The sequence below is a fragment of the Haliotis asinina genome, chromosome 1 (genome assembly GCF_037392515.1).
Source record: "Haliotis asinina isolate JCU_RB_2024 chromosome 1, JCU_Hal_asi_v2, whole genome shotgun sequence".
Lineage (NCBI taxonomy): Eukaryota > Metazoa > Mollusca > Gastropoda > Lepetellida > Haliotidae > Haliotis > Haliotis asinina.
The window spans coordinates 15572850-15599889 of NC_090280.1; the positions used below are offsets into that span (position 1 = coordinate 15572850).

Consider the following 27040-nt stretch of genomic DNA (forward strand, 5'->3'; position numbering starts at 1 on the left):
ATAACGATGTAGCGATCAGAATCACTAAGAGTGTTTCATGGTTTGGTTACCATGAAAATGTGCGTGTCCGATTTATTTCATTTGTCAGGATCTGAAATGTAATTACACATACACATACATACATCAACTGAGTGTATATAGTACATGAAATAAGCGTATTATCCCCGATGAGAATGAAAAGCATATGCTTTGGTTTAATGCTGTTGGGACATTTACCAAAGAGTTGATCCATAACAATGGAATGCTATTGATGAATAACCAGACGTATTTCATGGCTTGGTTACCTTGAGAATGTGCTCCAGTGTTCTGGTATCGCGATGCCCTGATGGATTCATAGGTCACAGGGAGAGTCTCTATCACGTCTTCATATGCACCAGTCTCTGCCGCAGCATTCGCTGAAGACAGGGTTCATTACATAATTCAGTACTGGATATATACTGCATCTTCAATCTTCGTACTGGCTTTCCTATAAACTGACAAGATATTCATGTTAAAACATCAGATGGGATGTTCAACAGTACTTAACAAGATTCATCTACCTTTTGTGTTTTCATAAATCTTCAGCTGTGTGTACTGATGGTTTTCTGATTCTTCCTTCACATTTGAATCCTGCGTAGGAGCAGTAACCTGATCTGGAACCCATGGTATTGATTTAGTGCTAAAAGATCCAGAGATGGTCGAACTATCAGCTAGAGGAAAAGACCCAACTGGTCATTGTAGTGTCTGCTGCAATGTCCGCTGAAGATTCATAACATATTTCATCAACAATCCAAAATATTGCTTCATTGTTTTAACTAACACTCCAGAGAGCTGACAATGTATCATCGTGAAAACATAAGATTGCACTAGAGTCGATCACGGAACATTTTTGTGTGTTCTGATAAATATTCAACTGTACTGTTTCCCGATTTCTCCTCTAAATCTGAATACTACCCTGGAGCATCTGAAACACACTGGAATCGGTTCGTCCTGACCTGATCCAGAGACGACCAAAATATCAACAGAAGGGAAACATACATTAATCAGCACATACCTAATGACGAATATCCTCTGTTGTACATTTCCACAGGTTCAGGATGGCTGGAGCTACAAACCAGCATCAGGTCAGTCTCGAACAATTGAAATCAAACAATCGAGCGATGAACATCAATATAGAATTTGCAATGCATTATTCTATTATACCTGTTGAAACTTACTATCTTACTTCCTAGTTTTACCTGATCCATGCAATCTTTCATTGAACTAGAATGACACGTGAAATACCTCATTCGTGCAGCTTCTGGAAAAGGAGAATAGCAAAAATGTCATGGAGTGTGAAACGCACTTCCCATATATATATATCAAAATGTCACATTATTCATGAACAAAAGGGAGGGAGAGAGATAATATTTCCTGTAAAATATTGTGGATCCAAACTTTAACCATACCTACACTGAATCACATTAATAGTATTTCCATCATTCCCCATTGCCAACCCTGGATTCGGTAGTGCCAAGGGACTCACATCTGGGATAACATCTACACCCTGCAAATAGTGTTCAATCATGTAACGACAGAAAATGAACTATGTACCTTTCCCAGAGTTTCGAACTATGTATCCCTTTCTGTACAGCACCATTAGTGCGATTCCACCAAAGAGCAGGGTAAGAAGAAATGTTCCTACTGTCGCTCCTGCTGCTGCCCCAGTGCAATTCCATGAAGTTTCAAGCCTTTGCTGGCCTGGTGGATCTACAATGTAATCACAAGACCATAACTGACGACTGCTGATTGCACACCCCTGCCTTCAGGCTTTCCTGTCCAGTTTTGCTCTGGCCCTCATGAATCATGCGATCATGTGCCAAGCTAACGCGTGACGTTTTCTCAAAGCTGTCGGAAGTTTGTATATTGGCAGCAAACGTGGTCACTCGAAATTCACTTTCAGATTCCGTTTTCCCTATCCATCTACACACAGTGCCCTTATAAATGGTAAGAATGAAGATTTTATGGATATCAACTTCTTTATATGAGAACACAACGTTTCGGAGTTAATGCTTACTCCTTCATCAGGTGATTGAGAATGGGGTACAGAGCTATATTTATATGTACAGGCAAAGCAATAACAAAGTAACAAGTGGAATGAATTAACGAAAGCTGGAAGCCAGTATAAACAAGCACTGATAGGAAGCCGGCAGTTATGATAACAATGATAGAAGCCAATGGTAATACATTACAGATGATGGGATATGTTTACATAACACAGGTAGGGGGTAAGGACGATGTACATGATTGGGGATAAGGATGGAAGCCAATGGTGGATGATGTTTACATAACACAGATTGGGGATTAAGGATGATGTACATGACTACATGAGGGTTGATGGGCATGTTTACATGGGGGTTGATGATGTACAAACACAAGTAGATAAGGATGTACACGGGTAGATTGGCTATACATGAATTATACAGATAGAATGTACACAGATAGATGAGATTAATTAATCAATAAGTCCCAGGCACTTGGTAGGTACACTCCTTGGTCACGGTTGATTGCTGGTTTCTGTCTCCGGATCTCGATGGCTTCTTGCAGTTTCCTTTGGCGCCAGTTGTTGTTGTTGGTAGATAGTATCCTAGTGTCCTCCCATCGGATTGAATGTCCAGGGTTCTTGAGAATGTGTTCAGAGATGGCCGATTTCTGGTCGAGTTTGCTGACAGAGGTCTGGTGTTCCTTCATTCTGGTGTTGATTGGTCTCAGCGTTTCTCCAATGTATAGGTCGCCACAGTTGCAAGGGATCTGGTAGATGCATCCTCTCGGGTTAGGGTGTTCACAGCTGGGTCCTTTACCGTTGGCTTTTAGGTAGGTCTTGATGGTCTTGCCACTGGAGAAGGTGACATCGATGCTGGCTTTGGTCTTGATGAGGCGTGATATTTGATGACTGATGGGGCCAAGGTAGGCTATGGTTACTCTGATGGGTGATGGAGAGGGCTTGAGGCGGGGTTCTTGGTCCTTGAGGGTCTTGTTGATGGTGGCTGTGACGAGCTGGTTAGGGTAACCGTTTAGTGTGGTGAATGTCTTTCTGAGGTGGTCCAGTTCATTGTTTAGGGCATCAGGATGGCAGAGGGCTTTGGCACGTCTGGTAAGGGTGGCGATGATAGCTTGCTTGATCTGAAGATGGTGGCAGGAGTTGTAGTGGATGTACTGGTCGGTGTGCGTCGGCTTGCGGTATACTGAGGTTCTGAGTCCATCGTCTGTGGTGTGGAGGGACACATCAAGGAAGGGCAGGTGTTGGTTGGTCTCAGTCTCCATGGTGAACTTGATTCTTAGATGTTGGTTGTTGAGGTGGTTGAGGAGCTCGCTGGGGTCGTTGTCATTGGCGATGGTGGTGAAGGTGTCGTCGACTTTGCGGTTCCAACAGAGTGGCTGGAACGGAGCTGTGGAGAGGGCTGCTTCCTCGAAGGAGGTCATGAAGATTTCTGTAATGAGAGGAGAAAGAGGTGAGCCCATGGGGAGACCGTGGATCTGCTTGTATATCTTACCATTAAATGTGAAGTAGGAGGTGTCAAAGCAGCTGCGGGCGAGGTTGATGATGCTGTCTATGGTGAGGTGGGTGTCCAAGTCATCTATCCTGTTGGCTAACTTGCTGCGAAGGATGTCCAGGGCTTCTTCTAGTGGGATGTTGGTAAAGAGGTCCACGACGTCGTAGCTGACCATGGTGCCTGTGAGGTTGGATTCTTTCAGCTGGTTGACAAAGGATGAAGAGTCGCTGATGTAGGACTTCCCATCTTTGCCAAATGGAGCGAGGAGACGTGATAGGAACTGGGCGGTGTTGTAGAAAACTGAACCTCTGGAGCAGACTAGGATCCGGGCTTTGGGCGGGTTCTTGTGGATCTTGATGGTAGCTCTTCCGTATGGGGCTTGGGAGTTGATAGGGTTCAGCTGGTTGAAGATGATGTCATTGATTTCTCTCTTCTCATGAAGGTCCTTCAGGGTTTTCTTGTGTTGTCTTTCCAGTCTGGCCGTCGGATCTTTCTTGATGTTGAGGTACGTGGTGGTGTCTGAGAGGCTGTTGTTGACCAGCTGGAGGAATTCCGGGGTGTCCATGATGACTGCTGCCTTGCCCTTGTCAGCTTCGGTGATGGTGATGGTGTCATCCTTCTTGAGTTCGGTGATGGCATGTCTCTCTTGGTGCGTGAGGTTGGAGCGGGGCTTGGGAGCTTGCTTGATGGTGTCTATAATCTGGTGTCGGAGATAGTCTACGTTGCCATTGGGAGCCAGTTGTTGAAGTCCACTTTCAATGCTGGTGATGAAGGCATCTGTGTTGATCTTGACGGTGACTGGGACATACTTAAGGCCTTTGGCTAGGAGGGACGTCTGAGATGGTGTGAGAGGTTTACTGCTGAGGTTGATGACTGTCTTGGGGTTGGTGGTGTTGTTAGCTTCAGGAATGTTGGAGGTGGGAGGGCGCTGTAACTGGGTGAACTTGGTGACGTGGGTAGTTTTCATTTTCTCATGGAGGTGCTGCTTGGTCTTCTCTGCTAAGGACTGGGTCTTGTGGTAGAGGTCAGGTTCGAGGGTGTCTTGTAGATGGCTTCTGCTAGTTTCAATGTCTTTTTGGAGGTGGGACTTGTGGCGGCGTAGGTGCTGTATCTGGTGCTTGACTATTCTGGTGCTGGCATTGTGGAGTATCCTGTTGATGGCGGGTGAGCGAGGGACAGGAGATGAAAGTTGAAATCCTCTAGGAACGAGGTTGTTGTCTCGGCATCGTAACAGGAATGAAGGAACACCAGACCTCTGTCAGCAAACTCGACCAGAAATCGGCCATCTCTGAACACATTCTCAAGAACCCTGGACATTCAATCCGATGGGAGGACACTAGGATACTATCTACCAACAACAACAACTGGCGCCAAAGGAAACTGCAAGAAGCCATCGAGATCCAGAGACAGAAACCAGCAATCAACCGTGACCAAGGAGTGTACCTACCAAGTGCCTGGGACTTATTGATTAATTAATCTCATCTATCTGTGTACATTCTATCTGTATAATTCATGTATAGCCAATCTACCCGTGTACATCCTTATCTACTTGTGTTTGTACATCATCAACCCCCATGTAAACATGCCCATCAACCCTCATGTAGTCATGTACATCATCCTTAATCCCCAATCTGTGTTATGTAAACATCATCCACCATTGGCTTCCATCCTTATCCCCAATCATGTACATCGTCCTTACCCCCTACCTGTGTTATGTAAACATATCCCATCATCTGTAATGTATTACCATTGGCTTCTATCATTGTTATCATAACTGCCGGCTTCCTATCAGTGCTTGTTTATACTGGCTTCCAGCTTTCGTTAATTCATTCCACTTGTTACTTTGTTATTGCTTTGCCTGTACATATAAATATAGCTCTGTACCCCATTCTCAATCACCTGATGAAGGAGTAAGCATTAACTCCGAAACGTTGTGTTCTCATATAAAGAAGTTGATATCCATAAAATCTTCATTCTTATGCATTTCACTTCTAAATGCCCTTCAAAGACTTATAAATGGTGCCTGATAGACTAAATTCCAAAGATGTGTGCAAACTATGAACTCAGTTTCAGCGTGTGGTCTGCATTATATCAGTGACATTGTCGATATTCGGCTAGGCAATGCAATGACACAATGACTATGTCAACCAAGTCAGCCAGTCACCGGGACCAGTTCCCGGTGTGTTCTGTAAGTCAGAAGATTTGCGAAACGATTCGTATTATTCTACACTGATATTTTTTGTGTATGAGTATTTAGCTCCTAATACATGATGATGAAATGATATGTATCCACGGAAACGTTTCACACGTACACACCATCTATGCTGCATAATGATAATTATTCAGATATATTTAATTTGTCATTTACGTTCCCTATTTGAAACAAGAAGTGCATTAGCATACACGGACTCGTAAATTACTCTTTTTCTTTTCTCTGAATATATGCACAAATATGAAATTTTCCCAAACAGAAATCCAGATGTATCCTTCAGATAACAGGTTACCAGTTACTGATTTCCATCTAGAGACACTTACCACCAACAGTCACAGCTTCTACCAATACACATCCATCAGAATCCCCGAAGTCATTTCTAGCTTGTAATCTAAACATGTGAGTCTGTCCTGGTGTAAGGCCACTCGCTTCTACTACCATCATCCCACCAGTGTCATTAACATTATTATACACAGTCCATGTTCTTGTAGCAAACTGTAGATACTCAATCAGAAACGTCTGAGGGTGTCCACCATTGAACCCAGGCAGCCACGACAACCATACTGACGACGTTGTTGCATTACCTAGATCTTGAAACTGTGTAGGTGTCTGTGGTCGTCCTTATATAAATTATGATGAAAATATAATTATTGATTTAAGTTCATAGGCTAAAAAACATCAAATGAAAGTGTAATGAAAACAGAATAGAAAAAAGTAAATCTGTAATCATAATGCACCATAATGATCGTAACTTTGTAATACCAATAAGTAACATACCAACATACACCACACCGACTCTGTATGACACTGAGGTGTCCACACCATTGCCTACTGTAAGACTGTAGTCACCAAAGTCCTGCTGCTGGAGGTTAGTAAGGTGTAGTCTGGCAGTGACTGAGATGTCTGAGACAGGCCTGGAGGAACCAGTGAGGTCCTGGCTGGTGCTGATGGATCTACTCCAGGTGAAAGCAGGAGGAGGGTAGGCCAGGACTGACACAGACACAGTCACGTCACCGCCCAACGTAGCGGCAAACCTTAGTTGCTGGGACACTGAGTCATCAAGACGAGGTGAGCCTGGTTAAATGTAGAAATCAATCTACACAATGGCACGGGAACAAATACTAACCTACCCACACACAAAAGGGAAGGCGCAGTCAAACTTGACAGCATGAATAAATATGATTCCGTAGATCACAGTATCACTTTCATGTTCCTAATGCATAACACATTTTATAGAATTGCTTTTGATGATTTAATTATTTTTGTTAGGATTTTGGTGCCTAGTATGGTGACCTACCTGCAGCTGTTTATTTTTATATTGCATTGTCGCATCATGTGGTATCATGCCAGTTTTAAGTCTGCTTCTGTGAGGGGCCAGTTGGTTTATTGTCGGATTTTGCTTTCACTAATATACAACTTCCACAGTCTGTGGGTGAAATGAAATGAAGAGGTGATTATACCTTCTGATTCACTCATTATATCATTTTGCCAGGCTGCTAAAGATACTTATGCAGTGTAGGACCAACAAAGGACACATATCACAATACAGAAGGATACCAGGGGCATTTCCTTCGCTCAACATGGAAACCATATTTCCTCATCGAAAACCATAAATGACTATAATCACAACACAACAGTGTCTGCATAATATCCAAACAAATTACACTGAACCAGCAACTCCATCGTCTGGGTGACAGGTGTCCCTATGTTGTTGGTGGCACTACAGGAGTAATTCCCTCTTTGTCTACATTCTGCTGCCTCCAGTCTGTAGGTTGTTGTCATGGAGTTATCTGTCCTTGTCAACTCCTCTGTTCCGTTCAGTAACCTGATGACTGACCTTGGGTTACTGACGATCTGGCATCTAAAGGTCACTGTATCAGACTCGCTAACTGTCACCGAGCCACTGTGAGCCTTGGCGGTAAACAATTTGATGTCGGCTGGATCTGTTGATGAGAACAACTGAGTTATTGTAGAGGTATCGGGTAAATGGCTGGACTTTCACATGAGCATAGTATATAGCTTAACATCAACACTGACTGTAACACTGTCACCAGTGTAGACTATATACTTACACTGAACATCAACACTGACGGTAACACTCTCACTACTCCCGTGTGTATTAGAAGGCTGACACCTGTAGGAGCCTGTCTTGGATCTGTCAGCTTGCCCCTTGAGCACGGCTCCACTGCTGAAAGTTGTTCCATTGTGTAACCACTTGTAGCTACATCCGGGTCTACATAGGGCGGAGCATCTGATTGATGGAAGAGCCTGGTGTTCTGTGACAGTGTAGGAGGAGGTGGAAGGAGTCAGGGAGATCTGGTATGGACCGTCTGGAATAAATGGCAGTGTGGGTTTATATAAAACAAGACATATGCGCCAATATTTGCAGACTGTTAATGGTGTATGGAAACGCCTGGACAGAGGAGGACGTTGAAACTATATCACTTCATGTGATTGTCCCTTCAAAGTCTGTTTAGTGAATTAAGATAAGACCTTCATACTTCCGGTATAATTCCCGCATGGATTTAAAGTGGCGTGGTGTTCACGACCATGTTCTCTGAACCGGAATGAAACAACGCCTACAGCATTTGGCATTTTCAAAAACAAGTCTGGGTCAGCATCGCGTGACCTGATTTCCATAGCCATTGATGCAGAACATGACTTAGTCGTATTGAGCAGGTTGGTAATGGTCAAGATCATCACCATTTATTCTACAACAGGAAGAGAACACTATATTGTCGATAAATGAGGGCTCATGTTACAGTCATATGTAATTCGATAAAATCCTTTCGACCTGTCCATTGCTCATCTGATTCTTCAGCGTTTCTATCTGTGTGTTTGAAAATTTATTCATTCAATAAACACATTAATCATCTATTGAATGCGAACAATAAAGACAGGTTTACACTTGGCTTTATGTGTGAGTATTAAAGCTATCTGTAATGTGTATGCTATACTCACACTGAGGCACCATGTTGTGCACCTGACTCCACTCTGACGCCAGGCCCTGACTTTCTCTCGCTCTACATCTGTAGTTGTGACTATCCCGGGTACTAACCGTGAATGTGTAGGGTGAACCAGGGGAGGTAACTGTGATGTCAGTGTTGTCACGCTGCCAGGTATAGGTCAAGGTCAAACCATGGTCAGCTGGGGCAGTGGTAGAGGTGGAGCTGCAGGTCAAGGTCACTTGCTGGTTGTAGACAGGTGTTGTTGACACTGGGCGACCAGGTGTCGTGGGTTTACCTTTTAAAATACTCCATTAAGTGTCTGTACATGCAGGTTAATATACGAAACAGAAAAAAGAGAGAGTGATACGATGACACGTGTCAACCAAGTCAGCGATTGTGAACATTCGGTCAGCATGGGCCAATGAAGGTCGATTCTATTCCGGATCTCAACGAGTCAGAGACGTTGAGACAGAAGTAGAAATGTAAAGATGAAGAGAGTAGTTGGGTGAAAGCTTTAGTGTCATTTCATATCAGGAAGGTCGGAACACAAGTTTCCCTCAATATTTGATTGAAACTTCATTTTCATTCTTATCCACTTTAAAGATTTGGGTTCCTAAGAATATCTGCATATTAAATACAGATGTGTGTGAGTGGGAAGGTTGTGCATTCTATTCTTATATTTTGTCAGAGGGTTGACATTTACGGCGTGAACAATTATAGCGTGTAAATTTCATAAATCGCTAAAACTTCATTCGAGTGCACATCAAATATTGTTTCTGATACCTGATACCCTAACTTTTTTTAGAAATCCAAATCTACCAAAAGGCAACAATGTACCACCAGACCTATCACTCTTGTTGAAGAAACAGAGAACGTTTGAAAGTTCTGCTGCGGAAAGGTGAGTGAATGAGTGAGTGAGTTAAAATTTTCAGTAGAATCGGCAATGTTTCTATCATGACTAAAACAAGGTATAGATTAGAAAATATAAACACCTGTAAACGAAGGACAGTGAGACAACTAAATAATGGCAGATAGATATTTGAAACTATTAATTAAATCAGAAACAGTTTAACTCTAGAGGGCGATACAACATTAAACCGAGCTATAGATCGCCGCTCCGGAAAAGAATACAACTACTAATTTCTGTCAAACTTGTTGTCATGGAAACCACAAAAAGTAATATACATTTACTGGTGTACATCTAGGGATCATGACTGACACGTGTACAAAGTTTGATTAAGCTGTCACGAATAGTTTAGAGGATATGTTTCAGGCAAAGTATGGCAGACGCACGGACGGACGTACGGAACGCGTTTCTATATTCCCCGCAACGTCGTCACATTTTATCATAAACACGGATTCCTGAGTCAGCATTAATTTCTTGACGCATTTTAACTAGACCCTCGCACTCGCATAAACTTCGTGACGCAATAATTTCGTGATTTACAGTAGCCATACGGATTCTATGGTGGACTTCACGATGACACCCAACACATCTTTAAGAGATAAATGTGTTTATCATTTGAATGTGTGAAGACGAAAAAGGAATAAACTGGACAACATCTAATGAAGTAGTCACCACAGCAAAGAAAGTATTTCTTATCCCCAGACCTCCATGTGGAATCTCCCAGCGGAACCTAGCTGTGTCAGACACTGCAGACAGCATTCGACTGGTTCCAAGTACAGGTAATGTCGTACTTATACCACTACTAGATTCCTAACGTATACATGTACTTACGCACTAATACCACTATACCACTAATATTACATCTTACCCAGGACAAATAGTTTCTGTCCACAGTTGGGTATAACAGCAGTGACCCCTCCATTCCCGCACGTGTATGTCCCTGCATCTGATGTCTGGATGTTGCTGAGGGTGAAGGTGACATTCTTGGATGCTATGTTGCCCATGTTCTCTAGTCTAGGTGTGTAGCTTTCAGTGGGGAGGAAGGTTCCATCAGGCAACAGTGCAAACACAGTGTCACCAGTAGGACTGACAGTAAGGAATGTACTCCCTGTACCCAGACCTCCCTGTGGAATCTCCCAGCTGAACCTGGCTGTGTCAGACACTGCAGACAACACTGGACTGGCCCTGGCTGCACCTGATACAACACCGGAAGATTCAAAATACTTTTTTATCTAACGTGTCGTTCACAAAGCGGGACAGTACGTTACTCTAAGGAGAGAAACACTCTGTTTGAGATATGTTTATATCAAGAGTTTATGGTAAAAATGGGAGTATTCATAGGAAAACTGAAGGAAGGGCTGTTACACACGTGTGATAGGTACCTGCATTCAGATACAATATTGCAGCACAGATTATCATCATCCTTCCTCAGTCTGGCGTCGCCGTGGGACCTGCAATGTAGCTTCAGTGTTTATCATTGCCAGTGATGTATGTCCAGCTGGGGCTTATGCTGGCAGCAAGAGTACTGTAAGTCCCCATGGTCCCTAGTTCCCTCAGTAGCTGCATAGTGTTCTACAGTGACACATTCTATTATATAATGCTTGTTAGAGACCTGATCTGTGATACTCTAGTGTATCTGTCATATGAGGTGATGTTAAATCACACATCGGTGTGAACAGATGCTGGCAAGTTGGAATTGCGAACTAAGGGACACAACTCTGTACGTCAATTTGAATAATTACATTCATACCAGTGCCTGTACAGTAAGTAACAGTGCATGTAATTATATTGTTTCAGTCAGTCTATCCAGTACAGATGATTTGTACTCAGGCATCACGTGTATCAACAGTGAACGGGTCAACGTATGGGAGTATATCGACATCGACATGTGGCTTGTTAGTGCTATACACCGACATGAATCGAATAAGCGTTCACAGTTGACATGTTCAACATGGTGGAAGAAGTAAACACAGACGCATTAGATTCCCTACCACCTAAATGCAATATATACACTATACATACCTACTAGAACCTGTGGTTGTCAGGTATAAATCGTCACTTCAGTCGCCCTGTGTAGCCAGGTAGCTTAACGCGGAAGCACTGTGAAGCTGTACTCGCATATCACTCGGTTCAAAGTAGTTCAGTAGTATTTAAATATAGGTCAATTGAATGTCAGCTTCATAACTGAAGGCTCTGTCTGAGTATTTGTCGGGTATTATGAGTGAGAGTGAGTGATTCATCGAAAACAAGAGCGACTTTAGGATTCTTTGGTTTTAAATTCACGTGCTTCTGTCTGCATAGTGTGACCTTGTGGCCCATTTACCCTGCATTCTGCGTCTGTGTGACGAGTGGGTGTACAGGGGTCCTATACCGTTAGGCTACCATGTTATTACTTGTAGACCGGCCTCGTTATTTTTTGTAGACCAGTCTCCTTATTACTTTTGTACTGGCCTCGTTATATTGTTCACTCCCTGCAGGTGCAAGGGAGACAGCTGAGTGCACTATTGTATGTGGTATATGATACAAATGACACTGGTCCACCTTCATTCTTACCTGGCAGGAGTTATCTGGTTACTTAGTATATAGCCTGAAACTAATAACTCTCAAGAGCTTTATTGGGTGATATACATCACGTTGTTGTGATTGTTGTCATTTGTAATTCACTTCCGTGTTGTGCTGATTACGCTGGTTTTATTTGAGGAGATTTCCTGGTACACTACCTCCACAGTAAAGTGATATAAAAGCCTATGTGTCACGAGGTTCAGACTGAATAACCCCTCCTTGTATTTCTCTGGTTGTTGATTGTTAAATGTGCCAAGCTGTCGGACTTCGATTCTCCAATAGGTGCCTACTACTCAGTTACTTAGGTCTTTATTGCATTGACATAATGCTTTATCGACTGGGCACTCAAATTCCACACCGGACCATGACGGTATTCATAATTATGACAACAAATTATATTTTGCTTTAAAGGCACATTTACTAGTCACCTGATGAGGCGTTTAGAACTCGGTATTGTAATATACGACAGAATGTTATGGATGTCAACTTCTTCTTTATTGTTTTCACAACGTTTCTGAGCTGTTCCTCGTCCCTTCATCAAGTGGATGCTAACTAACAGTTAAACAGGAACTTCGTTATTGTTTTCACAACGTTTCGGGGCTATTCCTTGCCCCTTCATCAGGTGGATGCTAACAAACAGTTTAACAGAAACGTTGTGAAAACAATAAAGAAGGAGTTGACATCCATAACATTTTGTCGTATTATTAGTCACCTGATTCTTCGAGGTTTGTGGGGTGATGTCCAAGTGTGTAGACGGAAGCTGTTTGCTTAACTCTGGGTTGCTGTCCATGGAAACAAGTTTTGCTTTGTGGCAGCTGCTCAACTCAACGCTATTAACAAATAACCACTGGATGTTTGCTGTGAATCACCACTTTAATCATACACCAAATCAAGCACATCCGTTGAAATAGCAAACGATAAAACTCATATCAACCGTGAAAAATGAAACTTTCTCACCAAAACTGAAGCGACGGAAGTCACAGTGACAAATGTCTTCTCAAAAGAACGAACTAGTTCTTGCCTGCATTTGATCTATCGTCCATATGTTTTAAACTCCCAATAAGTGTCCGATAAGGATCACTGCCTCTCAGCGTGAGTAATGCTGAGTACTTGTGTAGTTGTCAGGTCACCATGCGAGGATGTTCCGTCGGTACTTACACACGGCACCGGCACTATGAGGTCTCATGTACATACCCAGAATGTCTTCTCTGTTTTGCTGCAATCCTGGTATGACTTGATATCGGTTCTGTTGCCTGCCTAATCAAGTCCGAGTAACATCACTATCGGTCTTAAGGGACAAATTATATTTCTTGTTTACTGGTTCCATTTATATCTTTCTACATTTAGTATATCAATGATAAATAATCGACAAAGAAGAAATGAGGATAACCCCACCATATAATGAACTTTAAATCTAAAGGAAATAACACTGACGTTTGCCTCAAAGCAGTCATGGACTGGAATGAACAAGTAGTTTATTCATAACTGGAAACTGATATACTCGTCAGTTTCGTTAGTTATTTCCATGGACAGGACCTGCAAAGTACACAATAAAGGTTATTTAACGTGCAGAAAAACTAATAACTGAAAGCATCCAATACTACAAAAGTATTGTAACGGAACAGAAGACAAAGAATACTGATGATGAATACTGATGTCAAGGGATTTGTGGACACAATGGATCCAGGAGTGTTTCATGCTTTGGTTACCTTGCGAATGTGCCCCGGTGTTCTGGTAGGGCGATGCAGTGATGGACACATAGGTCACAGGGGGTGCCTCTGTGACGCCTTCACAGGTGTTTGCTTCTGCTGCAGCTTCCGCTGAAGATATAATTCATTACAAAATTCATCATCATTTGTAGTGGCTCTCCTACAGGTTGACAAACGAAACATCAAATTACAGGTCTGTCCTTCTCGTTAGAACCCAAATAATCGCAGACTGCATCCAGATGAGAGCTCTAGACTTTACTTTATTAAATGGCATGCATCTACCTTTTGTGTTCTCATAAATCTTCAACTGTGTGTACTGTTGTTTTTCTGATTCCTCCTCCAAATTTGAGTACTGCGTTGGAACATCTGAAACATATTGTAATGGTTGAGTTGTGGAAAAAGCATATGAAATTTTGTATCAAAACAAGGGACAGTAATAATCAGCACATACCTAATGAAGAGTACTCTCTGTCGTCCTTATCCGCGGGTTCTGGATGACTAGAACTGTAAAATCAACAGGTACGTTTGCAATAATTGAAGGGTTTAGGAGGTGCACTTTAGAATGTAAATTATAATATAATTTACATATTGTAAGTTCGACCTTATACCGTAGTTTTAGCTTATCGATGTAATGTTTTGTTTACCTTTTTTGAGAAGCTCCTGAAAAAAACACAAAGAAAACACAAATGACATGTAAAACACAATGTAAACATGTAACACCACTTGTAAATGTAACCGGAGGTGAGAGTGACAAAGTTTATTGTAGATAGAGGTGTAACTACAGACACATTACAAACATTGGCAGTTCAAACCCCAGTCTTAGCCATCATACACTATCTTGATAATCAGTGATTCACATGCTGAAGACAAAGGCCATGTAACAGACGTTTGGGAGAAGACCTACTCTATGTTATCTGTGTTCGATCATATAACAACACGAAATTTATTTAAGTACCTATTACAATATTTCCGAAACTGTAACCCTTTCTGTACAGCACCATCAGAAAAATTCCTCCAATGAGCAAAGTAAGGAGAAAGGTTCCTACTGTCGCTCCTGCCAGTACCCCTGTCCTGATACATGAAGAGACGAGGTTTTGCTGGTCTGTTGGATCTACAATGTAAACACCATAACATGTGGCTGCAGACTGTATGTATTTGAGGTTCAATATTCTAGTGACATAGCTATAGCTCGGTCTGTATACATTCAACCAGGCAGTAACTGACTCCACGACCATCACATACTTAATGCAGACATGATAACACGTACCATGCCAAATCAACCAGTCAAACCTCCAGAACCACTTAGTCGACTTCTACCAGCCGTACGACAACGCCCCCAAGTGAAATGTATTTATGTCCACTTTTGCGATGCCTCAGCAAGTCAAACGAGTTTGTTTCCCCGGCAGGTGGTGGGGCCCAATACACATGTCCCAGGTTGAATTTTAAACACGACTAAAACTTTTAAATATCTCATTTGATTTCGTATGTTTAGTGTCTACTCTGTACCAGTGACATGACGAGGTCAGGCCATTCACTGAAACAGTATCATGTATCAAACCAATTTAGCGAGTCTGACACTAACTATAGTCGATCACCGTTTACAACAAGCATGTGTTCATGAAGACCATTTCTTTCCCAGTTGTCCAGGAACTCATTTCTTTTGTCGTTCAGACAAAACACATCCCATAAAATCCAGAGGTACATGTTAACGCCTGATCCAATGCACATATGATAACTTCATCGATTATTTAGAAAATTATTAATCGGTGTTGATTGAGTATATATATCTAACAATAACTGAAGTTACGATATCATGTAAAGTAAAAGACGTTTCTCAGATTAACAGCACTAATATCTTACCATGTTATTGTTTCTGGTTTATGATGATCCACGTGTCCTGTCAAACGTTGAGTGCTATGTGCATACATGAAATCTATTTAAACGAAAAGTTCTCAGAAATACATAACAAGTCTGAGTGCGTAACTAAAGAGGAATATTGTTCACATAAAAGACCCACGGAACAATAGGTTTCATTCAGTTTTCCATTAAACTTTCCAATGAGTGATTCGTGCAACCTACCTCCTACAGTCGCAGTTTCTACAAAGACATATGTCTTCGAACGCCCATAGTCATTTCTGACAAGTAGCCTGAATATGTAAATATGTCCTGCTGTGAGCCCAGACACTTCTGCCACCACCATCTCGCCTGTGTCGTTATAAGAATTGTACACAATCCACGTTCTTGTAGAATACTGACGATACTCAATCAGAAACGTCTGAGGGTGTCCACCATTAAACCCAGGCAGCCAGGACAGCCATAGCGACGACGTTGTTGCATTAGCCAGATCCCGAAACTGTGTCGGTATCTGTGGTGGCCCTTGCAACAAATTATTCAGAAAATAAAACGTATCTATGTGTCATCTCAGAAATTAGAGTTTCGAGTTTGTGTTACTAAAATGAATGTAAAATGTAAACAAAAAGTAACAGTTATCTGAAAATTCTGAAAACAATATCGAGTGAGGGAGTTAATATTTAACGTCACCACTGCAATGTTGCAGCCATACCGTGACGAGAACAGCTAACAATGAAAAGGACTATATATATGTATAACTGTTTCTCACTCTCATATCAAGACTTCGGTCAGTTGACGTTATATTTGTGACCCGTTATTGTAGAACTGATTCATTTGCATTGTAGATTAAACCTCTCCTGTGAATATGTACATTTTTGCCTTTGTTTTTGCTGAATACAAATATACTGACAATTTCAAACTTCTAAGCTTTATATATTTTGCCGGTTCTGTGGGGATTTCTTACGCCTTTTGTAATGGCAAATTTTTAACCTAGCAATATCCTGAAAGCAAGAATGATCAATACGATATCGGACATCGGTAACTCACCTACATGTACTACGCTGACTGTGCATGTCACTAACCCGCCCACGCCATTGTCGACTGTAACATAGTAGTCACCAAAGTCCTGCTGCTGGAGGTTGGTAAGGTGTAGTCTGGCAATTACTGAGATGTCTGACACAGGGCTGGAGGAACCAGTGAGGTCCTGGGTGGTGCTGATGGATCTACTCCAGGTGAATGTAGGAAGGGGGTAGGCCAGGACTGACACAGACACAGTCACATCACCACCTAGTGTAGCCGCGAACTTGAGTTGTTTGGATACTGAATCATCAAGTCGAGGTGAACCTGGTAAATGAACGGTATAATGACAAATAAACCAATAACGTGTGGTCACATAGGAAGGCCGAACTGGTGGTTTTCGACTTACTGAGTGAGTGAGTCAGTTTATTTTCACATCGCTTATCAATATTCCAGCAATGTCACTGCAGGGAATACAAGACATGGGCTTCACGCACAGCATCCATGAGGGGAGTAATACAATCATAGTAGTTCTGGTCATCAGCTCTGTTTAGGATTTTAGTTTGTCTTTACAATGCGTTTCCGGATAGCAAATAATGCTACTATATTGCTTGAACATTACGCTACGAACCTGTTTTGACCGTAATACAAAGTAAACATGTTTACGCTAACTTATAACCTAAGTAAACAACAATACACATAGAATTACAAATGTACATTACACTGAACCAACAAATTAACGCTCTGGGTGACCGGTCTACCGACGTTGTTGGATGCAGTACAAGAAACGTTCCCCCTTTGTCTACAGTTTAACTCCAGTGTATATGTTGCCGTCAATGAGCTATCTGCTCTTGTCAGTTCTTGAGATCCATTCAGTAACTTGATGGCTGGATTTGGATTACTGTCCACTTGGCAAATCAGGGTTACTGTACTTGACTCGTTAATTGTCACTGAGCCACTTACAGAGTTGGCGGTAAACTTCCGTATGCTTGCTGAGTCTGAAAGAAACATCAAGTAATGTGCGTGTGTTTATGTGATATTTACTAATTATTCAATGGCGTGTATCAACGTCAACGTGATTGCACCTATACAGTCAACGGATCACACCTGCACAGTAAATAACAATTCAGTATATTTATGAAATATGCAACTGAAAACCAACTAAGAATTTCTGTAGAGCAGCTGCCCAAACTTTCCCCAGTACTTGTGATGTATCACACAACATAGTAGATAATGCAACCAGTAGCTAAGGTAGATAGTGACGTCATTGAAGTAACACCCGAAGCTAAAAAAAATGTTTAAAGAGATTGTGATGTTGATTGTGATCCAGTTATGTAGACATTTTGTCCTGTCCAAACTTAAATACAGTAACAGTACTACAGTCCCAATAGAACGGCCGAAACTGGTGTTCAACCCCAGTAGAACGGTAGATCCGCCATACGAATCTTTAAGGTAGAGAAAGACTACTGTTAACAACTGTCTACAGACCAGCTACTCACATTGTATATCCACATTGACTGAAGCTGAGTCTGATCCCTGACTGTTGCTGGCAGTGCAGGTGTAGTCTCCTCCCTGACCCCTGCTTATGTTCCTCCTGTCAATTATAGCGACAGTACTGACAGTAGAACCACCAAATGTCCACCCGTATCTTGTTGTTGGAGGGTTGCCAGGTGTGGTGTAGGTGCCGCAGTCTATCCTGAGGATAGAGAACTCTGTGACGGCCTGTACTGGTGGTAGTCCAGACATAGAAGGGGGATCTAAAGATTACAATCCATGTGCAAAATACAGCTGACAATTTAAAATGCGTGTCCAAAATCAGAATCTGAGAAATGGTATCACATCAGAAATGATCTTTTAAGCATTATCCGAACTTTAACGGCAACAAACAGTATCAAAACAGCATAGGGGTGTAGGTATTCGGATTACTTGCATTGTACATCCACACTGACTGAGGCTGAGTCTGATCCCTGACTGTTGCTGGCAGTACAGGTGTAGTCTCCTCCCTGACTCCTGCTGATGTGCCTTCTGTCAATTACAGCCCCAGTACTGACTGTAGAACCACCATTGGTCCATGTGTATTTTGTTGTTGGAGGGTTGCCAGGTGTGGTGAAGGTACTGCAATCTATCCTGAAGTTAGAGAAAGCTGTAACGGTCTGTACCGGTGGTAGTCCAGATACTGAAGGAGAGGCTGAAATGTAATAAATGTTAAATACTTATGTGCACTAACAGAGACTGAGTCTTATCCCCGATTGTGGATGACAGCACAGGTGTAGTGTCCTCCCTGCTGTAGGTACTACAGGCTATCATGGGCAGGATGACTCCTCCATTGTGTAGGTGGTAGGGGGATCATGTATTGATAACACCTTTCCTACTTCTACCTAGTGTAAGTTCTGCTGCGGATAATGCGATTAATTTCACGAGACACGACACCATATATGTGTAGTGTCATGTTTGCATTGTTATTAGAAAGAGACGTTTTGTGTGAGGTAAAGTTTATACGTCATTTTGGACCTCTGATGCCAGGTCTGTGGATTCTTCGGGATTCAGAATACTGTCTCTCTATATGTGAGTAACGTGACGACATTGTGTATATTATGCTTACAGAACTGAATTTCTGATTGAGGTTTGTAGCATGTACGTGTATCGTATATGCATCGTATCTGGTTTATAAACACTTCAGCTTAGTTGTTGTACATGACTTAGCTAATATTTTATGAATAGGTGGAGGTCAACCCTTACCCTTCATTCACTATGATGCTTGTCAAAAACTTACTTAGCACAGAGGCAGTAGTATCAATATAACCTAATCCTGAAAGCACCATCACTTCACATCTGTAGGTCCCGGCATAACTGGAGGTCACGTGACTGGCAGGTAGCTGGATGTCGAGGGAGGAGGTGTAGTCACCAATAAATATGCCCTTGTCCTTCCAGGAGTCCAAGAACACAGCTGTCTGAGCAGTCACTGATCCAGTGGCTATGGTCACTGTGGAGCTGCCCTCCACTCTCCTCCATGTGAACCCAGTAACAACATCCTCGGGTATCACAGTGTAGCTGCATCTCAGTGTCAGAGCCTGCTGGTTGGGTATCCCTGTTCCTCCTGACCCTGACACAGTCACTAATCCCCCAACACCTGACAACAAAGAATACGTGATAGATGTTTGACGGTCACGGGTATCTTGACGGTAATCAGGGATCAAAATTCGACCTCATCTTCCTATTGTACGCTTCTTTAGGAAACGCCCTGAGGACCATTTCCTCGATATCAATATCTTCCGTCAACCTTTAAGTTAGATACTACCTACGTCTTTGAAAATGATACATGTTGAGTATTAGATGCCAAGTAAGTATTTAATTTAGAAATAATACTCATAAATAATCTTTAATCCTCACCCTGACATACCTTTCAACAGGATAACTGCAAACACAGATATTGATTAATACGAAGTGACGCCATGGACAGTGTTCTGAAAAGGTAAAGGAACGGTATACATGCGCATTCACATATTCAGTTTAGGATTTGTGGTCTGGGACATTCTGAAAACGTCACCGTGAACGACATGTAGTGTGTCTAATAATGAGTTATGATCATATTCGGTCTCGTTCCTCAGTCATTACCGCGAGCGACTCTGCACCCCCGATCGTCGTTTCTGATCGTCGTTTTCCCACAACCATGCCCGTACCTGTGGGTTTGAGGTGCTGCATTCCTGACATTTACACCACTTCAACGTTTATCACTCTGAGTTTACTTGACCTGCTTACACTGATAAACGTCGATCCAGCACTCGAACTCAATACAGGCTATCTAGTGGATTCGAACTATCTGAAACAAAATGCTCTTTGATAGATATGTAATATTCCAGATATCTCAAAACCGATTACCGTGTATGAGTTACAGGTCATAGTGAGACGATTAGATGGCGTTATCCAGAAGGACAACACACACACACACACACACACACACACACACACACACACACACACACACACACACACACACACACACACACACACATATATATATAACGCCATCCAATCACAGCATTTCCATCTGCGGCTATATTTGTGTAGGCTTCAGGTGATTATGATCACCAAGATAAACTTCATGAAACAATATACATATGTATCCGAAACTTGTTCCGTTGAGCCATGTGTGCCATTTGTTTGATTTTGTCCTAACTGATCTACCTACGGAAATTTTGACCTATGTGGCAGATCACCATTATTGGTTGATAATTTATCAGTACAAGTTAGCATGTTGAGGGTGGAAGTCAGTAGATGGCAGCCCCAAGCTAGATACTCATACAGATATATGTAAACAAGAACAGAATGAGTGGATACAGTTGTCTAGATTTTGTTGAAGACTAGTTAAAATAACAGGAACCTTCAAAGCATGAGTTAGTATATTGACACTCACCTTTACATTAGGACCAGCGGAGTTTTCCTCTACCTGTGTTTCCAGGTCAGGCCATGTTATGTGACGTCTACTTCCTGGTTAATAAATATACCCGAGTCACTACCGAGGCCACATCCTAGCAGTTTGGGGCAATAGGTAAAACTAAATCTAACAGCGAGTGAGTCCGTGAGAGTCAATCAGCGATTGAATCGCTGAGAGTCACTCAGCAAGTGAGTCAGCGAGTGAGTGAGTGCGACAGTCATTCAGCGAGTGTGTCAATAGAAACCAGCGATTGAATCAGAAAGTGAGTCACTGAGAGACGGTCAACGAGTGAGTTAGTGAGAGAGCAAGTCGCTGACTGACTCTCTCACTAACTCTCTCACTAACTCACAGCGACTGACTCAGCAATTGAGCCAGTCAGCGAGTGAATCAGTGAGAGAGTCAGTCAGTTAGTGAGTCAGAGACAGTAAATCAGCGAGTGAGTCCGTGAGAGTCAATCAGCGATTGAATCGCTGAGAGTCACTCAGCGAGTGAGTCAGCGAGTGAGTCAGTGCGACAGTCATTCAGCGAGTGTGTCAATAGAAACCCAGTTACCAAGTGTTAAGTGCGAGAGTCAGCACGTGAGTGAATCTATGATTAAGTCAACCAGCGAAAGAGTCAGTGAGAAAATCAGTCAGCGATTAAGTCGTTCAGAGAGAGAGTCAGTATGTGAGTCAGTGAGAGACTCTGCTTGAGAGCCAATCAGCAATTGAGTCTGTGGGAGAGTGAGTCAGCAAGTGCGGCAGCGAGAGAGTCAATCCAAAAGTGTATCAGTGAGAGAGTCAATCAGTGAGTGAGTCTGTGATCCTGTCAATCAGCGAGTGAATCTGTTAGTGTGTCAGTGAGAGAGTCACTAAGCGAGTGAGTCGGTGAGGGAGTTTTCAGGGAGTGAGTCGATCAGTGTGTCGAGTCGTCAATCACCTTAACATGCTCAGTTATATCACGGTATCTCAACTCGATAAGCCTGGAACGATGCTGATCTTTGACGTTTACCACATCGATGAAACCTACATGCGCACAGTATGTGTGCAGTGCTAACACACCGAAAAATGACAATAGCGAGGATAGTTCGAACCCTCACATCTTGACACGCCTATGTATTGCTCTAAACACAATCAGTTACAACCTACTGGCATACAGTTCAGTGTGGCATTACTAAGCACATGTTTGTTTCTGAAATTGTGGAAGTAACGACTGATACCATCACATCAGGACATGCTTACGTGTGTTATGAATAATGAATAATGACAGGTGAAAGATGATATAAAATCCAACACTGTATTCCACTGAAATTGAATAATATACTATTGCGTAAAGGGATTGATCAATATGTTCCGGGTGTTTGCGGTGTACATTGGTGTTACGTACTCCTGGTATGTCTTCCATTCATTCAACACCCTGTAGACGTTGGTTACTGGATTTCATTCATTATTCATTTTCACATCCAATTGTCAACTCCCATTTAGTCGTATATATTCATATCATAATTACGTTTGTTTCTATGATTAATTTGACGTGGCGTGTTAAAATGAGGAGCCCATATCGATGTCAGTACAGTCTCTTCTTTACTCATGATTAAACATATTTTCAAACCTTATGATGTAATGTTCCATTCAACGATTTTTACATCATTTACAGTCTCTATCACCACCTATATCGACGTTCCATTCGAACTGCAGTTGTTACACCCCTGACATCTTCACATGAAGATGAAAACTTGCAACCTGAAACATTTCTCCAAGGAAGTAGCGGATCACTACCACATATCCTAAATTTACTATGAAATATCTTCAGCACATGTCCACTTCAGTGCCCATTAAACACCTGCCTTCGTATATCAGAACTATTCCGACTGTGTATTGGAGTGGTATTGGGCCACAATAATAAATGTTCACTCAGTTTACATTACATTATCCTGACGTTCAGTTGATTTCAGACTGTGATATTTGGTCATGGTATTGATTAGACGTAAAACTGAGAGAACAGAACACGATCAGGTAGGTACAGTTGTTGCCGGCATTGTCAATGTCTTGGCACAAATCAGATAAGACACCATATTTGTTCTGGGTATTGTGACTGTAAATTCCATGGGTATGTGATATGTCACAGCGTGTTAGCTCGATCAGGGACGAAATTCCCTGTGGCAAACCATGAGAGCTGCAAAAATGCAAACATGGCTTCTGTAAGAGGCGGCACCATACGTTCGATTTGACTAAGCAGCTAACAGAATAATGTTTGTGTTCACAACCCTGTGTCAGGTGTAATACAAGCCACCGCGCGTTCGTATTAATGCTCGCTCAACACGTTGTCCTCAGTGTGCAGGACAAACAGAAACGGGATAAACGTTGTTCCGTGTAATCTACCTTGAGTTCCTCTCTCGTGTTCACAATCCAGAACACATACCTCCTGTGCCTCAAGTAACCAATACACAATGCTGTGCTTAACCATTTGATATACAGAACACGCAATGAATGTGGAACCAGCAACTTCTGCTTACAGTATGTGGATAATACAGGTGACACCCTCCTATTCAGTACTGTAGCATGGACAGACTAACGCAATCGTTACCCGCCTGACTGATGTATAAATAGATCTATAAAACCAAGGGAGTCTATGTGAAAGATTTAGCAGATTATATTGTCAACAGTATATCTTACATGGGGTTTCCAGTTACATTAAAGGAAGTCCGCTGGTGTGTGTGTTAATTACATAAGAAACATAAATGTGTCACATTTTAATTCCAATCAAAAACACCACACAATGCAAAGACATGCATCCATAAAACATGAAATAACATAATACACCGTAACCAAAATGTTATGATACCTCTTAGCAGTATGAAATATATGAATATTGTGGACATAATAATATATGAGTGGTGATGTTTTCAATTTAAATGCTTACGTTTACACTGCTGTGGGTAAGCTATTTCTAATATATGTTCATGTTAAATTGATACAATAACCAGTATTTATCGTGACACAAATACACGAATTTAACATGCTAGATTAGGAAATATCCAGTAACATTTCTTTTTCAGACTGACATTAAATTACGTAAAATGCACATTTCACAAAACCAGATCTTCTTTAAAAGGAATATACTCCGTGACGGAATGCTGATACAGAAATGTCCATTTATATTCCAAGCGAGCAAAAATGTGATTCGATTTGATGATAAATACATCATGTTTGAATTTTTACCAATGATTTTGAAGTAGCCTATGTCCTACATTTTATAGGGATTCCAATAACATAGGCAAACACAACTTCATAAACATCGTCAAATTAAACAAAGCTCGCTAACTTCATGCTTACAAAGAGAAATGCACTATTGGGTTAATGCATCTAGCTATATGATGTTTCATGTTTTTTCCTGAGATGAACACTTGCGATCCAGATTGAAATACGTAATGACCACGGTAACGTATCCCCACCATGCCCACAGACGCTTGTGAAAGAACGCCAGCATTAGACAATCAAGTTCAATACAAGTGTCATATCACGTAAAATATTCTTATGTTATATGTTTATATATCAACGTGTTGATTATACTAGAAAATATCATAATTAATCACTGTGAGCTAAACAGTAGTAACAGTTCGCACGCACGTTGTTCATCACACGGTGTTCCTTTAAACATGCCCATAGTCAGGATCTGAAAACACAAGGCATACAGTGGATGTCTGTACTACAGTACAGTGAGTGAGTCAGTCTCTTTGCTTTTGCGCTACACTTAGCAATATCTGTAGATAGTCGAATTTGGACCAGACAACCCAGTGATCAGTAGCAGGAGCAGCGATCTGCGCAGTTGGGACACTGTCAAACAAGACTGACAACCCCGTTAGTCGTCTCTTACAACACGCTTGACCTTGGATTTATTTGAAACACAAAAAACTTCCCATGTACAATTTGCAGCATTATAAGAGCAATCGTTCACCATTTCTAGAGGCACAGATTCTGTTGTATGGTTTGGAGAGCTATGAATATATAATCGTTTGGTAGAATATATACCTCCGGAAGGAAGGAATCCTGTATTTGCACAATACTTCCTTTCTGTGTACGTCTGTTTGTCAGTCATCACCTTCACCTTGCAGATCAGAGTACGGTTACCATCTATATTGCAGGGAGAAAAGAAACAGACAAGAAATTATTCTTTCTGTTATAGATGCTTATATGCTTACCTCTGACTACTGACATACCTTAGAAGTGCGACCGTTCGCTTAGATTGCCATTTGACTTGCAGCTGAAAAGACGAAATTGTCAGAAAGGCAGAATATTCACATACACAAACACACACACACCAGTCATTAAAGCAGACACAGACACCGCCACACACACGAGAGACAGTGAAACAGAAATTTCGTTATGTGTTGCGAGAGACAAGAACTACAAGAAATGGACGCTTACGAATTCTCCATGGCTGCTGTACCTGTGGAGGAATGAAGATGTCATGTCAAACTTCTTAAAACGAAGTTAATAACCTCTCGAGTGTTTTTAATGTGTGTTATCAAGTCCCGTTCACGAAATACATTGTTTGCCTTTTACAGCAAAGATCCATGTCTATTCACACAGTGCCCCTACCTGGTCTATGTAATATACATCAGTATCCTTTCCTGGTCATGACGACAACGACGACCACAAGGCCGACGACCAATACCACACTGACTGTCACTCCAGCTATTAATCCAGCTTCTGGAGAGGATACAAGGACTTAATAGAAATACATCACGTAGAAACACCAACAACTAACAAGTGAAAAAAACTCCAGAACCTCAGGTATGGAATTCATACACAGCACTAGTATTAAATTATATCAAACGTAATCGCAGTACTGATAGAATTAACCACCTCTTAGTACCAACTACCAAAAAGAAAACATGTACAAGACAATATTGTGTACTTGTGTATGAGACATACGTTTAACGGTCTTCTCCGTACGTCCAGCCATTCGTTCAGTGTTGCTGCGGTCGCCAAACGTGTTCCTAGCGGCAACCCTCAGATAGTACAGCGTGTCAGAGATGAGATCATTGATAGCTGTCTACCGGTCCTTTTCCTCGGTGTGCTGTACTCTACAATGAATGTCCGTGTAGCTCCGCCATTGAACTCCTCCTTCCATTAAACATGCAGAGTAAAGGGGCCTGCTTAGGAGACACTGATGTTTGTTGGACTTCTCGGTGCTCCTGGGAACAGATGCCAAACTGCCACTACGGGTTGAATATTTTTCGTAAATGCAGGTCTACGAAGAGACATGTTTGACATCAGTCATACATTTGGGGCCATATGATAAACTATCGATAGTAAATATCTACCTTCTTCTGACATGCCATTAACACACAATGAAGAGAGTGTCAATGTATCAGTAGTTGGATTATCTGTAACCAGCGAGTAATCTGAATTAGTGGCGTCCGCTAATCCTAACACTCGGCTCAAGCCACTGCCTCAATATTCACATGTGTCTATGTGGACCTTACAATTTGGGGTTAGGCTCATACCTTGGAAAACAACGCCTGGTCGGTATGTCACTGAACGACCTACACCATTGTTCACTGTCAGATAGTAGTCCCCGAAGTCCTGCTGCTGGAGGTTGGTAAGGTGTAGTCTGGCAGTGACTGAGATGGGGGAACCAGTGAGGTCCTGGCTGGTGCTGATGGATCTACTCCAGGTGAATGTAGGAAGGAAATAAGTCATAATTGATACAGAGACAGTCACGTCACTACTCAGTGTAGCAGGATATTTGAGTTGCTTTGAAATTGTCTCATCTAGTCGAGGAGAACCTACGAAAGCGAAAGGAAACGGCGCAGTTGTATACTCGTTGTCGTGTTCTGACCTCAGTACCTTCTCGGCCTTGTCTTGGCTGAATAACTCCAAAGTGTGTCCTTCCTCTCGAT

The 27040-nt window shown here is 42.0% G+C and overlaps 3 protein-coding genes across 3 annotated transcripts in view; all 3 read right to left on the bottom strand.

Moving 5' to 3' along the window:
* Positions 1–11671, bottom strand: part of LOC137258061 (uncharacterized) — a 29410-nt gene extending 17739 nt beyond the window's left edge. The window contains exons 1-13 of the mRNA XM_067795613.1: positions 11602–11671; positions 10965–11030; positions 10448–10789; positions 8686–8967; positions 7797–8054; positions 7389–7667; positions 6502–6798; positions 6048–6344; positions 1573–1728; positions 1264–1279; positions 1034–1086; positions 540–632; positions 217–395 (exon numbers count right to left, since the gene is read on the bottom strand). Coding sequence (XP_067651714.1) covers positions 217–395; positions 540–632; positions 1034–1086; positions 1264–1279; positions 1573–1728; positions 6048–6344; positions 6502–6798; positions 7389–7667; positions 7797–8054; positions 8686–8967; positions 10448–10789; positions 10965–11001 — 2289 coding nt within the window. The 5' untranslated portion in view covers positions 11002–11030; positions 11602–11671. The remainder of the gene's footprint in view (positions 1–216; positions 396–539; positions 633–1033; positions 1087–1263; positions 1280–1572; positions 1729–6047; positions 6345–6501; positions 6799–7388; positions 7668–7796; positions 8055–8685; positions 8968–10447; positions 10790–10964; positions 11031–11601) is intronic.
* The window catches only part of LOC137287454 (protein turtle-like), a 66521-nt gene that overhangs the window by 25833 nt on the left and 13648 nt on the right, over positions 1–27040 (bottom strand). The window lies entirely within an intron of this gene.
* LOC137258070 (nephrin-like) lies at positions 13006–26840 on the bottom strand. The gene is made up of 14 exons (XM_067795626.1): positions 26645–26840; positions 20119–20148; positions 19492–19848; positions 18649–18906; positions 18218–18475; positions 17441–17716; positions 16749–17045; positions 15930–16226; positions 14806–14961; positions 14495–14510; positions 14302–14354; positions 14133–14216; positions 13851–13961; positions 13006–13677 (listed from the first exon to the last, which is right to left on the bottom strand). The coding sequence occupies exons 1-14, from the start codon at positions 26838–26840 to the stop codon at positions 13655–13657; spliced, it is 2412 nt and encodes an 803-aa protein (XP_067651727.1). The 3' UTR covers positions 13006–13654.